Here is a 16604-nt window from a genome sequence, read left to right on the forward strand (position 1 = left end):
AACTGGCTATTTATTAGTTTATTACTAAGGATTGACAAATTGAATCAAACAAAGATAACAGTAGTGAGGAAGTTGGGATTTTTATACATAGAATAGAAATGACTGACTTTACCTGACATGCCAAGTAGGAAAGATGTACAGCTCTAAAGGTATAAAGGGACACAGGTGACAGGAGAGCAAACAAGGTGGTGCTTAAGGTATAGGGGGATAAGAAGCTTGGAATGTGAGAAAGGAGTTTTTAAGACTGGGTGGGGTACAGTTCCCAGTAATGTTTAGGACCAGGGCTAGCTGAACGTTCAACAGAGACAAGATTTAATCAAAGCTCAGTGAAAGGCAGTGGAAGAGGGAGATGTGCAACTGGGGTATGTGGACCCAGGAAAGCTTCCTTAAGAAATAGTGACATCTGATTAATGCTTTCTTGAACAAAAACTTGCATTTTCATAAGAAAAATGATATGCTTTACTTCTTTTGAACTTGTGATCTTAACTTGTAACTTCAAGTAGAGAAAGTTGCCATTTTTATAGCTAAAAAGGATCATTTACTTGAAAAGTTCATCTGATTTAAAGAAATAAGTTGAATGATATTATCACCCACTAATCGTACCTGAATGTCTCATCCTGCCCAGAAATATGTACCTTGGTGGCTTTTAACTTTCCACATGCTGCCTTTCATGGAGGCAGCAGATGATTGATTACTGTTCAGTTGTGGAATACTGATTATTCAAGACCAAAAATGCCTTGCCCTATGCCCTATAATTTGATGCCCTATGTTCAAATTTTCATAAAAACTATACTGAATATAATTGCATGAGTTACCTGATATTCATAACAATTTTGAAATTCAGAATTCTTCCATTTTTGATTTTTTAGAAAATAAGCACAGAGACGCTAGACCATTTGTCCAAGGACATACAGTTGGTTTAACAGGAGTTAGGATCTAAACATTGTACAAAACTGATTTTTTACTCAATTTTATTAACTAGAACTCCTACCTGATGGTCCATATTCATTTTGCTTGTTTCCAAGTAGAAAATCAGGGGTCAAGTGAATGTATTCTCCTTCTTTTCCACACTGTGAAAAGTGTCTGGTGTAGGGTTCATCTCTACCTGGCAATGTAGGTGGTGCAACTATGACAGTAGCCTGAGAAAGTATAAAATAATTTTTTAAACATTAGAAATAGAAATGATAATGTTTAGTCTGAAACACTCTGAAATAATTACTTTTCTGTAAAACTGAGGAACAACAGAAAATTTTTTTTCAGAAAATTTAATTTCCAAGAGGAGTTTTATTGAGCCTTACATGTTTGTAGCTTTCAGATCTTGGTCTCATATATTCAGGTTTTTGTTCCCAGGTGCCTGGAATCAATATATTTACGTTTTTAAAATACGTTCTATTTCCTGTGGCTTTGAACAGGTAAGTAGAGGCTTCAGTCACCATGTCCTATTATTAAGAGGAAAATATAATGTGGTCAAAAAAATGAATTAAAGGAGCAGGGATTCATTACAGACATATTCCAATTTCGAAGAAGTTAGAAAAGCAGAATCTTAGCCTCAGAATTGCTATTTTGCTATACACAGTTTGCTATACAAAATTATTTCTTGATCTTGCACACTTAATAGTTTTCACTCTAGGTATGGAGAGATAGTACATGGCTTTCGGTGCTTGCCTTATACATAGTCAACCCTGGTTTAATCCCCACCACCACATAAGATATCCTGGTCCGTTCCAGCAACCCGTGAGTACTGTTGGTTTTAGCCCTACCTTCATTCCCCCTGCCTCCTAGAGCTTTCAATGTCTCATAAACCTTCATCAAATGCTTCCATTTCATGTTCAGAGACATTTTATGATATGGTAAAGACATAGAATTTAGAATCAGCTCCTTGGTTCTCATACTGGAAACAGTAGTTCTTGGGTGATAGTTCTTGCCAATTTATGTCATGCTGAAGCTCAATTTTCTCATATTTTAAGATTACTTTATAGTTCCAAGGATTGAACCCAATGTATCACAAGGTAAGTTCTCTATCACTCAGCTATATTTCAACCCTTATTATTTACATTTAAGGATAATATTAGGATAGAATTACGTACCTCCATTTTTAGCCTCTGAATGTAAAACTGAGGTTATCCAGAGGGTGAGATAGTGGGGAAGGGATGGTCAAGTTTAGGGGCGACTTGGAGACATTGGTGGAAGGTATTGAGCAACTTGGTGATGGTAGAAATTTAGTACCTTTTTCATCTAAACCTCTCAATTCTAATTCTATTGCAATGCAATAAAATAAATACATAAATGTGGAACAAATTATAAATTACTCTAAATAGTTTCAATAATAAAACTGGTTGATATCATTACTCTTTCTTTTTGGGGAACTAAAAAAAACTTTAAAGGAAACAGACTTAGCTAATGTAAATATAAATAGTCATATAATAGTTATAAGAGAGATTATGCTCACTATAATTTCACCCTCTCGGAGAGCCTTGCTACAATGCAGTTGCATGGGAAATGCATTATACAATTCTGACACTTTATCTTTACTTTGTAATTTTTATAGCTCTGTGCAACTTGACAATGGAAGAATTTCACAATTCTCTGTCAAAAAACTACTGTGACCCCTTGAGGTGCAATATGGTGGCCAATAATGGTTCCCAGAAACATTTTTAGGTTAAATTTCTAGAGTTTCTTTTCTCTCGTATTCATCTCTTCTTTATTTCTCCCCTCTTTCCTTTGTGTATTTAGTTGATTTTATTAACAACTTTGCTTTTATACATTTCCAAGCATAAAACAACTACATTTCCTCGTTTTTGAATTTCAAGATAGTAAAGTGGAATTTTATTTTATTTTATTTTATTTTATTTTATATTTAGGGTTTTCAGGTCACACTCATCTGTGCTCAGGGGTTACTCTTGACTCTGCACTCAGGAATTACTACTGGTGGTGCTTGGGGACGAGATGGGATACCAGGGATCAAATTCAAGTTGGCTACAAGCAAGGCAAGTGATCGACCCACTGCATTATATATTCAGTTTCTTAAAATGGAATTTAAAAAATCAAATTAGGTAATCCAAAATGCAACAATTAAAAATTTGAAATTTGATTCACAACGTCTAGTGCTGTTTAGTGGGACATATAAAAATTTATAGCAGCTAATCAGGATATATTTGATCAAATTTAGCAACAAACTATATATATACATACATATATATATACATATATATATCCCCACCTCCTAAATCTATCTCACTTATCAAACCACAAGTTTGAAAGGTTTTGTTAAGCACTCACTAGATATACAATTTAAATTTCACCAGCATTTGCAGTCTTAATAAAAAAAATGTGGACTGTTTTCCCAGTCTACATTTGGAAAGCAATAATCTCTATTTATCAAACACCTTGCATATCAAACTTTTGTCAATATTCACACAGAGCAGCTAACTGTTCATAGATTAAAACACAAGTAATCATGAAAGAGCTACCCTATCCCCCCAATTAGCCAACCCTTAATGGAATCCTAAGTATCAACCTATATGTGTAGTATAGATGTGCCTATGCATGTATGTGTACAAACACCTATTCACACACTCATAGAACTGGGTAAACATGTTACTGGGTATAAATCATAGCACTGTAGCACTGTAGCACTGTGCTCCCATTGTTCATCAATTTCCTCAAGCTGGAACCAGTAATGTCTCACAACAAATTTTGAGACTTGTTAGTTTTTTTTTTTTTTTTGCATATCAAATAAGTTGGAGCGATAGCACAGCGGTAGGGCGTTTGCCTTGCACGCAGCCAACATGACCAATCCAAGTTTGATTCCTCCGCCCCTCTTGGAGAGCCCGGCAAGCTACCGAGAGTATCTCGCCTGCACGGCAGAGCCTGGCAAGCTCCCCGTGACGTATTCGATATGCCAAACGCAGTAACAACAAAGTCTCCAATGGAGACATTACTGGGCCCACTCGAGCAAATCGATGATCAACGGGAGGGCCTTTACTTTACTTTTACTTTATCAAATAAGTTACCAGTAGCTTGCCAGGCTTTTCTGGGCAAATGAGATACTCTTGGCAGTTTGCTGGGCTCTCCGATAGGGGTGGAGGAATCAAACCCGGGTCGGCTGCATGCAAGGCAAACACTCTACCGACTGTGCTATCACTCTAGCCCAGGGTATAAATCGTACTGGGTATAAATAAAAGTTCCTGATACCATTCATTTCCAGTTGAGTTTATGACTCCTGTACCTTGGGATAGATTTTATATGTCAAAACTGAAAAGTAGTGCTAAAATATCACTTTCTTCAAGATATAAGTCAAATCACTTGTTCCTCAGTATAAAAGCTCAAACTCTTCAGTATAGAAATGATTATAAGATAAGCCAAATAAATAAATTTTGGCAATGTGATACTGCTAACACCTGGAAAACTTCAGTGTCTTCTGGTGGTTCTTATTTTCCTTACTGTACGTGTTCAGGTTTTATTCTGTGTTGAATCCACACAATTTAGTGCTCTATTACTTAGCCAAGTCTGCCCTGCAGCAAAGTTTATTTTCTTCCTATTAAGTTTCCTCTCAAAACTCCTATAAATGTGTACTGGGCTAATATCCTTTCCCATTCTGTAAGCTGTCTTTGTATTTTGGTCACTGTTTCTTTTGAGGGGCAGAAGCTTCTTAGTTTAAGATAGTCCAATTTTGTCTATCTCTGTTTTCACTTGCTCAGCCAGTGGCATGACATCTTTGAAGATACTATTAGCTTCAATGTCATGGAAGGTTTTGCCAACTTTGTCTTCAATGTACTTTATGGATTCTGATGTTGAGTTCTTTAGTCCATTTTGATCTTACTTTTATGCATACTGTTAGGCAGAGATCTGAGCCCATTTTTTTTGCATGTAGCTGTCCAGTTTTGCCAACACAATTTGTTAATGAGGTTTTTCTTGCTCCAATTCACATTTCTTGCTCCCTTATCAAAGATTAGATGATCATATGCTTGGGGGGAGATGTCAGTCTATTCAACACTGTTCCATTGGTCTGCAGCTCTGCCTTTGTTCTGGTACCATGCTGTTTTGATTATTACTGCTTTGCAGTAGAGTTTGAAGTTAGGAGGCTGGTTCCTCCCATTTTCTTTCTCAAGAATTGCTTTAGCTATTCGTGGGGGCTTATTGTTCCATATTAATTTCAGGAGTGTTTGCTACATTTCTTTGAAGAATGTCTTGGGTATTAGTATAGGGATCGTATTGAATTTGTACTATGATCTATTGCCATTTTGACAATTTTAATTCTCTCAATCCATGAGCAGGGGATATCTTTCCCTTTTGGTGTGTCCTCTTTTATTTCCTGAAATAGCATTTTACAGTTTTCTTTGTACCGGTCCTTTACTTCCTTAGTTAAACTAATTCCTAGGTAGTTGATTTTCAGGGACACAATTGTGAATGGTATTGTTTTTTTTCATGTCACTTTCTTCTCTTTCGTTATTTGCGTATAGGAAAGCCATGGACTTCTAAGCGAAATTAAGTCAGAAAGAGAGGGACAGACATAGAAAGACTGAATTCATCTGGAGAAAATAAAGTAACAAAATAGGAAACTAACACCCAACAATAGCCAAGATAATTACCAGGAGATTTACTCCATAGCTTGGAAGCCAGCCACACATGCTAGGGGAAAAGGCAGCTCAGATAGAGAAGGGAGCACCAAATAAAGGGTGTTGTGAGGATCCTCCCAGGATGGGAGAGGCATACTGAAAGTCGACTATAGACCAAACATGATTGCCACTCAATGCCTCTTTTGCAAACCACAGCACCCAAAATGAGAGAGAGAACAAAAGGGAATGGCCTGCCACAGAGGTAGGGTGGGATGGGAGGTGGGGTGAGATGTGGGAGGGATACTGGGACCCGTGATGGTGGAAAATGGTCACTGGTGAAAGGATGGGTACTCGGTCATTGTATAATTATAACTCAAACACAAAAATTTGTAAGTCTACAACTGTACCTCATGGTATCTCACTAATAAAAATTAAAATAAATTAAAAACATTTCTATAACATCTGAACTGGGTCAAGAAGATGAAGACATTGACATTTCTGAAAACAACCACCCTCAAACCCAAAGACAGAAGAATAAAAGGAATGAGGAAAATGAACATTTGACATCTCAAGATATAATTAAGAATCAATCTAGTATAAAATTATGATTTAGCAATACTACTAGTTGAGGATAATTCAATTAATGATAATTCCATCTTCTTCCAGCAATCAAGCCAAAATCCTTAAAGTCTTAACTCCTATCATTTTCATATTCACCCTTAGCACATATAAGTCAAAATCATCTCAAAAATTGTCCACATTATCCTCAGAATATGTTCAAATCACATCACTTGAGTTCTCTCTCCTACAACATAGTGACCCTTACTCACTATCACTTCTCAATTGTAACTTCTCAATTGTAACAACCTCCTACCTAGTGTCCTGCTCTATATCTATGGTCACAGGATGTGTGACAAGTGGAAGTACCCTCATCCTCAGAGTTTTCTCCATGTTACAGCCAACGGCTGCTGAATATGCAGGAGAGAGCACACCCTTCCTCTGGTCATACCCGCTCCTTTCATGGATTCCCATTACATTCAAAGTCATTCTAGTGATCTGGGAGTTTCAAACTCAATCTCTCTGTTCTCCCCACCCTTTCAACTTCTCATTCCCAGCTGTTTCCCAGGTCATATCAAACCACCTCTTACCTCCATGCCTCTGCATATGCTGTTCCCTCTCCCTGGTTTTCATTAGATTCTTTCACATTTCTGAGCTATCAGCCTCAGATATTATCTCCAAAGTGAAGCTTTCCCTTGCTACCAAATATGAAATGTAACCACATTCTCTTCCTTCCCCAGTACTGCCAACATTTTCCATTCCCTTTGGCTGATTTAATTTTTTTCATAGATGCTTGCTATCATCTGCCCTACTTTTTGTTATTATTATTATCTATATTATTATTATCTATTACTATCTATTATTATCTATATTATTATTATCTATTATCTATCTTTTTATTGTTATCTATAACCTGTAAATAGCATGCATTGCCCAAGAGCTGTCACTTAAAAAATCCCCTAATATTCCCCTGACAATCCAGAATAATTAATTCCATAAGTATTTGATTAGATGCAGAGCAATTCTAACTGCTGAGGTTACAGATGAGAAACCGAGGCTCAGCTAAAGGCATATCTCATGTTTGTCTGGTCTTTAGTGAAAGAAATCAGAACGATTTCTTGTTCCTATAATTGTCATGGCCCACTGCAGTATCATTTTCACTACATCATGCTGTTTTTAAGTTTCTTGGAGTGTTAAAAAAGTCTTTCTAATAATAATCACTGACATGTTTTCTTTTTTTCAATTCAAGCAGAATTCTTACCTGTATTTCTTTAATTAGTGCTTCATTTTCTGGCACATCAGGATTTATAGCAATGATAATACCTTCATAGCCATTGTCTTTCAGTTCAATCAGGGATGAATTGCAGCCCCCTAGTAGGTATAGGACAGAAAGGAAGACAAAATTTCTGAGTGTTCCCATCCTTGCTGTCTCCTCCATCCTGTCTTGAGAGAGAACGACCTCTTTCCCCTCATTTCCCTCATTTATATATACTGTTAGAAAAATACCATGTGATAATGGGTGTATATCATACAAAGTACAACATGACAGATATGAGGAAATATTGTACTTTAGACACCTATTTTATTGTATGTCTGAGAATTACTGTATGACGTTATCGGAAGCAGGAAATCAGATCTTTTAAAATAAGATTATTACGTGTTTCTTTCTTTTTTTTTTTTTTTTTTTTGCCTTTTGGCTCACACCCAGCGATGCACAGGGGTTACTCCTGGCTCTGCACTCAGGAATCACCCCTGGCGGTGCTCAGGGGACCGTATGGGATTCTGGGAATCAAACTCGGGTTGGCCGCATGCAAGGCAAATGTGCTATTGCTCCAGCCCCTGTTACATGTTTCTTCTGCTGGAGCAATAGCATATTGTGTAGGACTTTTGCCTTGCACACGGCCGACCTGGTTCGTTACTCTGCCCCTCTCGGAGATCCCAGCAAGCTACTGAGAGTATTCCACCCGCACGGCAAGGCCTGGCAAGTTACCCGTGATGTATTCGATATGCCAAAAACAGTAATATGTCTCACAATGGAGACATTACTGGTGCCCGCTCGAGAAAATCAGTGAACAATGGGAGGACAGTTCTACATGCTGTCTCTGGTCCCTGGTTTTATTAATTTTTATCTCACACTGTGATAAGAACTCTAAGCTACGTTATAATTTTTTTAAATGTTTCTTTGCAAACATGAGTACTGTATGTTATTTCTATATAAAATGGTTATATAAATCATTATTCCATTTTAAAACAATTTTTGAAAGTTTTCCTTGTAGATCATAACTCAAGTAGAAAGAAAATTTTGATTAATAACTGGTTTCATTAGGTAATGGCCCTTCTATACTGTGCATGGGTTTTCTCCTGAAAGAACCTGTATTCACTTGTAGTTATTTAAGTTCTTTCCCTTACTTTCCTTATGTCATCAACCTTCTCTTTACATTTTAATGAACAGCAGTTTGACAAAAAGCAGTTTGACAAAAACCATAACAAAAACAGATTTTAAATTTACATGCTAAATTTATTATTAGATGTAAAGTTCTTTACGTTACAGGGGGATGGATATATCAAAGTGAAGAGAAATGGAATATAAATTTTACGTAATATTTTCTTGTTAGCATTCCATCTCAGATTTCTTATCTTTTCTGGGAATTTACCATAACAACACTAAATTTTTCAGAGATATAGTCAGTCTGCCATGTTGGCAGAGGTGTCTCTTGACATTGGACTTTTAGTCATAAGTGAATCACATGCTAACAGTAATAGCTAGTTTGCTTCCTGATGATAAAAAGATTTGCATTATGATGATAATACAGGGAAACAGAGGATGATTTTCCTCTGGGTTTTCTGGAAGGAATAATATCTATATTCTTTTTTTTAAGAAAGGCAGGTGGACAAAATGCTTTCTTGCACACAGCCAATCTAGGCTATATTGGGCATTACATGTGGTCACCTCATCCCCTACTGGAGTTACCTCTGAGCACAGAGCCAAGAGTAATCCCTGAGCATTACTGGGTATGGACCCAAAACTAAAGCAAAAAGAATTTAAAAAGGAAAAGGGCCAGACACTACAGCCATTAGTGTTCACTCTTAGTGGACAGTCAACTGAGTTCAACTGCTGACACTGCATGGTGCTTGATCATAGTAGGACAAGGCTTTGGAGGCTACCAACACTGCTGATAGTGCTTTATTAATTCCTGCCATCAATACACCTGAGCAATGTCAACCCTCTGGCCCTTGCATTAAACATTCAACCTGTGTCCTGTAGACGTACAATTTATTAAGGCACTTGCCTTGACTTAAGTACAACTGCTATAACTGTATCACTGTCATCCTGCTGTTCATCGATTTTCTTGAGTGGGCACCAGTAATGTCTCCATCCCTCACCTCCCTGACAATTTACTAGCCTCTTTTTTTAAATTTTTATTAGTGAAATATCATGAGGTACAGTTGTGGACTTACAAATTTTTGTGATTAGGTTTCAGTTATACAATTATGCAGTACCCATCCCTCCACTAGTGCCCATTCTCCATCATTTACATATTTTAAAAAAAATTTGTTAGTGAAACAGCATGAGGTACAGTTGTAGATTTACAAATTTTTGCGCTTGGGTTTCAATTGTACAATGATCAAACACCCATCCCTCCACCAGTGCCCATTTTCCACCACCACGGATCCCAGTATCCCTCCCACCCCCCATCCCCCCGTCACATCCTGCCTCTGTGACAGGGTATTCCCTTTTGTTCTCTTTCTCCTCTTGGGTGTTGTGGTTTGCAAAAGAGGCATTGAGTGGCAATCATGTTTGGTCTATAGTCTACTTTCAGCATGCTTCTCCCATCCTGGGAGGATCATCCCAGCACCCTTTATTTGGTGCTCCTTTCTCTATCTGAGCTCCCTTTTCCCCTAGAGTGTGTGGCTGGCCTCCAAGCCATGGAGCAAAACTCCTGGTACTAATCTCGGCCACTCTTGGGTGTCAGTCTCCTATTTTGTTACTTCATATTCCTCAGATGAATGCAATATTTCTATGTCTATCCCTCTCTTTCTGACTCATTTCGCTTAGCATGGTACTTTCCATGTAGTACCACTTGAATGAAAATTTCATGACTTCATCTTTTTTAACAGCTACATAGTACTCCATGGGCTGGAGCAATAGCACAGCGGGTAGGGCGTTCGCCTTACACGCGGCCAACATGGCCGACCCGAGTTCGATTCCTCCGCCCCTCTCGGAGAGCCTGGCAAGCTACCGAGAGTATTCGATATGCCAGACACAGTAACAACAAAGTCTCCCATGGAGACGTTACTGGGCCCGCTCGAGCAAATCGACGATCAACGGGAGGGCCTTTACCTTTTTATAGTACTCCATTGTGTAGATGTACCAAAGTTTCTTTAACCAGTCATCTGTTCTCGGGCACTCAAGCTTTCTCCAAATTCTGGCTATTGTAAAGAGTGCTGCAATGAACAAACAAGTGCAGATGTCCCTTCGACTATACTTTTTTGCCTCTCTGGGATATATTCCCAGGAGCGGTATTGATGGGTAAAGTGGGAGCTCGATTTCTAATTTTTTGAGAATCATCCATACTGTTTTCCAGAAGGGCTGAATCAGTCGACATTCCCACCAGCAGTGAAGGAGGGTCCCTTTCTCACCACATCCACGCCAGCACTGATTGCTTTTGTTCTTTTGGATGTGGGCCAGTCTCTGTGGTGTAGCAGCCTCTTCTTACTCGTCTTTGTCTTACCTAGATTAAATCCCTAATACTGCAGATGGTCCCACGGGCACTACCAGGAATGATTCCTGATCATAGACTTTTAAGTGAGCCCTGAGCACAGTAACCCCAAAACAAAAATAGAAACGCCATCTTTCTCAGTAGAACTGGTTTGAAAATTGACCAAGAAGTGAGAAAGATCAATAAAATATGTCATTGATGAGGTTGAACTAATAAATATGCCTTGGTATAATGACAAATTTGGTTTTCCACTGTTTATTCTGATAGTGATCTTTTCTTAAATATGTTGTACCCTTGTGGAAAGTCAGAAAGAGTGGCTTCCAAATCTTCCTCTTTTTTCATTTATAAAACCACACTCTTGCTTGTATTTGCACATATCTGGCTATACCTTTCCAGTGTAGTTTAAAGTAACTCTTATATACTGCTCATTCAGGCTAACTGTTCTCAAGAGCCAGTTCTTGACACCCTTCTCATCTATGTCTGTGTTCCCATACATGATCTCATTTCCACACGTTGTTTCAGTTATCCTCTTGTGCTCAGATATAAACTCCATATCTAACTCAGACTTTTCAACAGCGCCCCAGGGTTCAAGAAAAAAAATGGAGTGTGATCCTCAAAGTATTGAAAAAGCAAAATTAAACCTAATATTTTAAGTCTCACTTAAATATTAGAATGGAGTAAAGTAAAAATCATGCCCAAAACTCTAGTTCTCAGATCACCTAAACATACACACCATAAACACTCTAGTTTAAAATAGTTTTTAAACCAGTAAACTAGTAAAAATAGTTTTTAAGCAGCAATTGCAATCTATTTATTCATATTTGAGACTATATAATACCAACAAGAAGGAAGTGGTATTGGAGTCTAGAGAGAAAATAGTCTGCTGATACATTTCTGCTGAAACTGAAGTTACTGACAACTGCTATCACTGTATCACTGCCATCCTGTTTGTCATCGATTTACTCGAGTGGGCGCCCGTAATGTCTCCATCCGTCACCTACCTGAAAAATTAGCAGCTTCTTCTTACTCGTCTTTCGCAACAATTGGAGGCTCTTTCAGGGTCAGGGGAATGAGGACTACTATAAGAAATATAAAAATAGTACATTTAGTAGACTTAGTAAATTGGGTTGAATGACCACCAACGGGGAGGTGTTTGGCACTATTGTGGCAACATGGGAAGATGCCATTGTTGACAACGTTGACGAGGAATACGATCGACTGGTTCAGCACCTCCATGAATGTGCGAGGAATGCCGAGAGAGATAGCCACAAAAAATGTCTGTCTACGAAAACTCTTGAGCTTATTCGCCAGTGTGATTTAGTGCCTGCCTCAGGCAACCGCAAGCGAACGTCCGAGCTAACAAAGCAGTGCAGAGATGCAATCAAGACCTCAAAGAGAGAAGAGCAGAAGTGCTGGTAGATGCGGCAGAAGCCGGGGAAAGTATTCGTAATGCCCGCCTGTCCTTCGCCAACTACAAGAGCAAGATGACTGCCCTCCGACGTCCTGATGGATCCATCACATCCTCCAGAATGGCAATGGAGATGATTATCCATGACTTCTACTCAAATCTCTTCAATAGCCGTGTCCACTTGCAGACATACCAAATTCCACAGGATGGATATGTCGTTCCCAATGTTCTCCCTTCCGAAATCTGACACGCCATTTCGTCGGTAAAGAAACGAACAGCACCCGGCCCAGATAAGGTTAGACCTGAACACCTGAAGAACCTGCCGTCAGTACTCATCAATAAACTGGCTCAGCTCTTCACATGCTATCTGTCTGAATGCAAGGTTCTGTCCCAATGGAAATCCAGCAGGACTGTACTTCTATTCAAGAAGAGAGACATCCATGACATTGGCAACTATAGCCCAATCTGCCTATTGTCTGTCATCTACAAGTTGTTCACTTAAGTCATCCTAAATAGAATTGGCAGAACACTAGATGAAGGACAACCATGCGAGCAAGCCGGGTTCTGCAAAGGATTCAGCACCAACGACCATATCCACTCAATAACCAAGCTCATTGAGGTTTCTAGAGAGTTCAAGATGCCGCTCTGTCTAATGTTCATTGATTTAAAGAAGGCCTTTGATTCTGTTGAGATAGAAGCGGTCATTGAAGCCCTAGCCAATTAGGGCATTCAAGCTCAATACATCAAGATCCTCCTTGAGCTGTATTGTGGATTCACTACCAGGATCTCACCATTCTACAAAGAAGTAATCATTGATGTCAAGAGAGAGGTTCGGCAGGGTGATACCATTTCACCGAAACTCTTCAGTGCCACCCTCGAGAACATCATGCGACGGACAGGAATGGGAAGGAATGGGAGTGAAGATAGACAGCCGGCAACTACACCACCTCCGCTTTGCTGATGACATTGTTTTAATAACACCAAACATCAGCCAAGCGGTACAAATGCTGGCTGACTTTGACCATGACCGTGGAAAGGTCGGTCTACAGCTGAATCTTACGAAGACAATGTTTATGAGAAACAGCTTCGTTCCTGACACCCCATTCGCTCTCAACGGAATGACCATCTCCGAATGCAACAGCTATGTGTACCTAGGTCGAGAAGTCAACATGACAAATGACCTGGCACCCGAGCTGCGCAGGAGGAAGAGAGCAGCTTGGAATGCCTTCAAGAGCGTCGAAAAAATAGCTAAGAGGATGAAGAACATCCGGCTCCGGGCACATCTCTTTGATTCCACTGTTCTTCCTGCATTAACATATGCCTCAGACACCTGGGTCCTACGCAAACAGGATGAAAACGCTATTCGGGTCTCCCAAAGAGCAATTGAAAGAGCTATGCTTGGAATATCACGTTTCACTCAAATGAGAGAAAGAATCCGGAGTTCCGTCCTCCATCTATGATCAAGAATCAGGGACGCTGTCTCATTTGCCAAGGCCTCAAAAATCAGATGGGCTGGTCACGTAATGAGATTTAAAGACGACCACTGGACTAGAGCTGTTACCGACTGGATTCCACAGGATGTCAAAAGACCGCGTGGCCGCCCAACTACCAGATGGTCAGACTTCTTCATCAAGATCATGAATGATCGGTTTGAGGCTCTTCATGTTCCTAGAGCGAACAGACGTCATTGGGCTACACTAGCACGTGACAGGGACACATGGAGACGTTATTGGCGCACGCTTGAGCAAATCCACGATTAACAGGGAGTCAAGTGATCAATTGATCAAGTAAATTGGGAAAACTAAACCCATGTGTCATTTTTAAACCAGCAGAGTAAAATCTAACCTATTTGATGGAAGTATGGAAGGTACCGGAGCATAAGAAGCAAAATGTGTGTGAAATAGAAAATATGAAGAAAGATAGGAGAAATAAATTCTTATAAACCCCTGTGAATTCACTACACTTTTAGTAAGACAAAGTTTCAGACTTTGAGAAGATTCAGTAATTTGCTGTTTGTGAGAGACATTGAAAATGATTTTTTAAAAGTTGACCTTAAAAGACTTCATTTTGCCTATTTTTATCTTTTAGTGTCACACTTGTCAATGCTCAGGGATTACCCCTGGCTTTGCTCTTAGGAACTACTACTGGCTGTGCTCTAGGAACAATATGGGTTACCGGGGCCAGGTCTGCCGTATGCAAGCCAAACACTTTAGCTGCTGTTCTATCACACTGGCCCCATTTTGCCTTGTTAGCGATAGCACAGCGGTAGGGCGTTTTCCTTGCACGCAGCCAACATGGCCGACTCGAGTTCGATTCCTCCGCCCCTCTCAGAGAGCCCGGCAAGCTACCAAGAGTATCTCGCCCGCAGGGCAGAGCCTGGCAAGCTCCCCGTGACGTATTCGATATGCCAAACACAGTAACAACAAAGTCTCCAATGGAGACGTTACTGGGCCCGCTCGAGCAACTCAATGATCAACAGGAGGGCCTTTACTTTACTTTTACTTTTATAACCCACAGTAGCTTACTAGCTCAAAGATTACCTTCTTTATTCTAACTCCTTTTCTCTGTCCCAATTCCTCCCAATATATTATGCAAAATGAGCTTTTTTAAAAAAGCAGGATCTTGTCCTATTAAATATATATATTTTTACTATCTTTTACTCACTCCCTTTAGGACAAAATTTAAGATCTCATGGCCTTCATTCATATAACCCTCACTATTTTTTAATTGCTAGTCTACTCCTCATCCACTTGTTCTTACCCCATCCACTTTGCATTTGGCTCTTCCTTACTGGAATTTTCTTTTTCCCTATCTATTTCTCTTTCAAGAATTAGGTAAGGTTCTATTTCCCTATTGTTCTTTCTCCTGTATGCTTCCTTCATTAAATGACACCTTTTCACATTATGCTTAATTACTTTTGGTCTTCCTAACTAAATTGTATTATATTGGAAAAGCAGACACTAGGTGGCCCCAGCCTCAGGCAGAGTACAAATTCATAGTTCTCAAAAATTGAATCAACCCAAGTCAACAAAAAACTGTTTCATATGCTAAATGGTGTAATAATCATACCAACAGATAGTCAGAAATATATTTATTGTATAAAATTTACAGTGACTGGATTGTTCATCTGGAAATAGAGATTTAAGGCAAATAAATTTCTAAAAGCATTTTATGAGTGTTTGAGGTTTTGGGAGGGCTAGTGTTCTTTGGTGTCATGTGATATAAACCAACTGAAAATAATTAATACACACATATGTATGTGCGTGGGGGTGTGTGTGTCGGGAAGAACAATGGGCATATCTCACAGAGCACTACCATGGTGAGATTAGCCTTAGAGTTCAGACACTTTTTCAGGACAAGCTAGGGATATTAACATAGAGTCATCTCCCTCTTTACTTAAAGTCATAATCCCATTACCAATATCTCCGTTTAGAAGAAAATAATTGGCTAGAGAATATTCCTAAGCTGCATAACACACAACTTTGTTTTCATAGTGATATTATTTTCCCTAGTTCTGGCTCAAAAGGTTCTGGAGATGAACTCTGTTAAATTCATTCGGAGTCAGGTTCCCATCCTGAATGAATCAACTCTAGGCAGGACAAGATGATGCTCTTCCTGAAAGAAGTGATTTCCCTGGGTGAATCAACAGTAGATCGAAGGGTAGGGTTAAAAAGAAACGATATAGACGGAGAGGATGAGTCTCTTGAAGTGACCTGTGACTCCAAATGAGTTCTTCTGGCTTTTTCTGGAAGTGTTGAAACTGAAGAATCGTGAGCACCCAAATATACTCAATCAAAATTTGCATATTAACCTAGCTTCTAGGTTTTTTTTGTATATATACACTGAAGGCATGGGAGACATTTTTCAGGAATGACATTCTCTGATTCTTTTGAATCTGGGAAAATTAGCACTGGTTTTAAGTTCTAAACAGAAGGCATTTCAAGGAAATGTTTGAAGATTGTCCTAAATTTTGCTTGTTTTTGGAGTCTCTCAAGAAGTGCTCAGGAGATAGTGTTTACTTCTTGTGATATTAAGACTATGGGCCTATTAATGGACTACCAAGAATACCTGACAGTGCTTGGGGGACTCTGAGCCATGTGGGGTGATGTTCAGAGGCCTTCAGGACTATACCTGGTGATACTCAAGAGGACAGGGGATGAACTCACACTGAGTGTATGATGACCACATCCTCTAACTTTGTACTTTCTCCTGACCCCTATACTACATTTTAAAATATATAATGAAATACGCTGAATAGTTTTAGTATTTCGTTTTGGAGAAAATTTTACAGAGAAAGAAGTCACTATTTTCCCCTGGAATAATCTGTAACATACGCAAAAAAGCATTGCCATTTCCTTT

At 39.1% G+C, this 16604-nt stretch overlaps 1 protein-coding gene across 1 annotated transcript in view; it reads right to left on the reverse strand.

Moving 5' to 3' along the window:
* LOC130031969 (calcium-activated chloride channel regulator 4-like) overlaps positions 1-7536 on the reverse strand; it is a 29671-nt gene extending 22135 nt beyond the window's left edge. Inside the window, exons 1-3 of the mRNA XM_056123532.1 lie at positions 7378-7536; positions 1299-1439; positions 992-1139 (exon numbers count right to left, since the gene is read on the reverse strand). Coding sequence (XP_055979507.1) covers positions 992-1139; positions 1299-1439; positions 7378-7536 — 448 coding nt within the window. The remainder of the gene's footprint in view (positions 1-991; positions 1140-1298; positions 1440-7377) is intronic.
* Between the last annotated feature and the right edge of the window lie 9068 nt (positions 7537-16604).

Source organism: Sorex fumeus, unplaced genomic scaffold (genome assembly GCF_029834395.1).
Source record: "Sorex fumeus unplaced genomic scaffold, SorFum_2.1 ptg000047l, whole genome shotgun sequence".
Lineage (NCBI taxonomy): Eukaryota > Metazoa > Chordata > Mammalia > Eulipotyphla > Soricidae > Sorex > Sorex fumeus.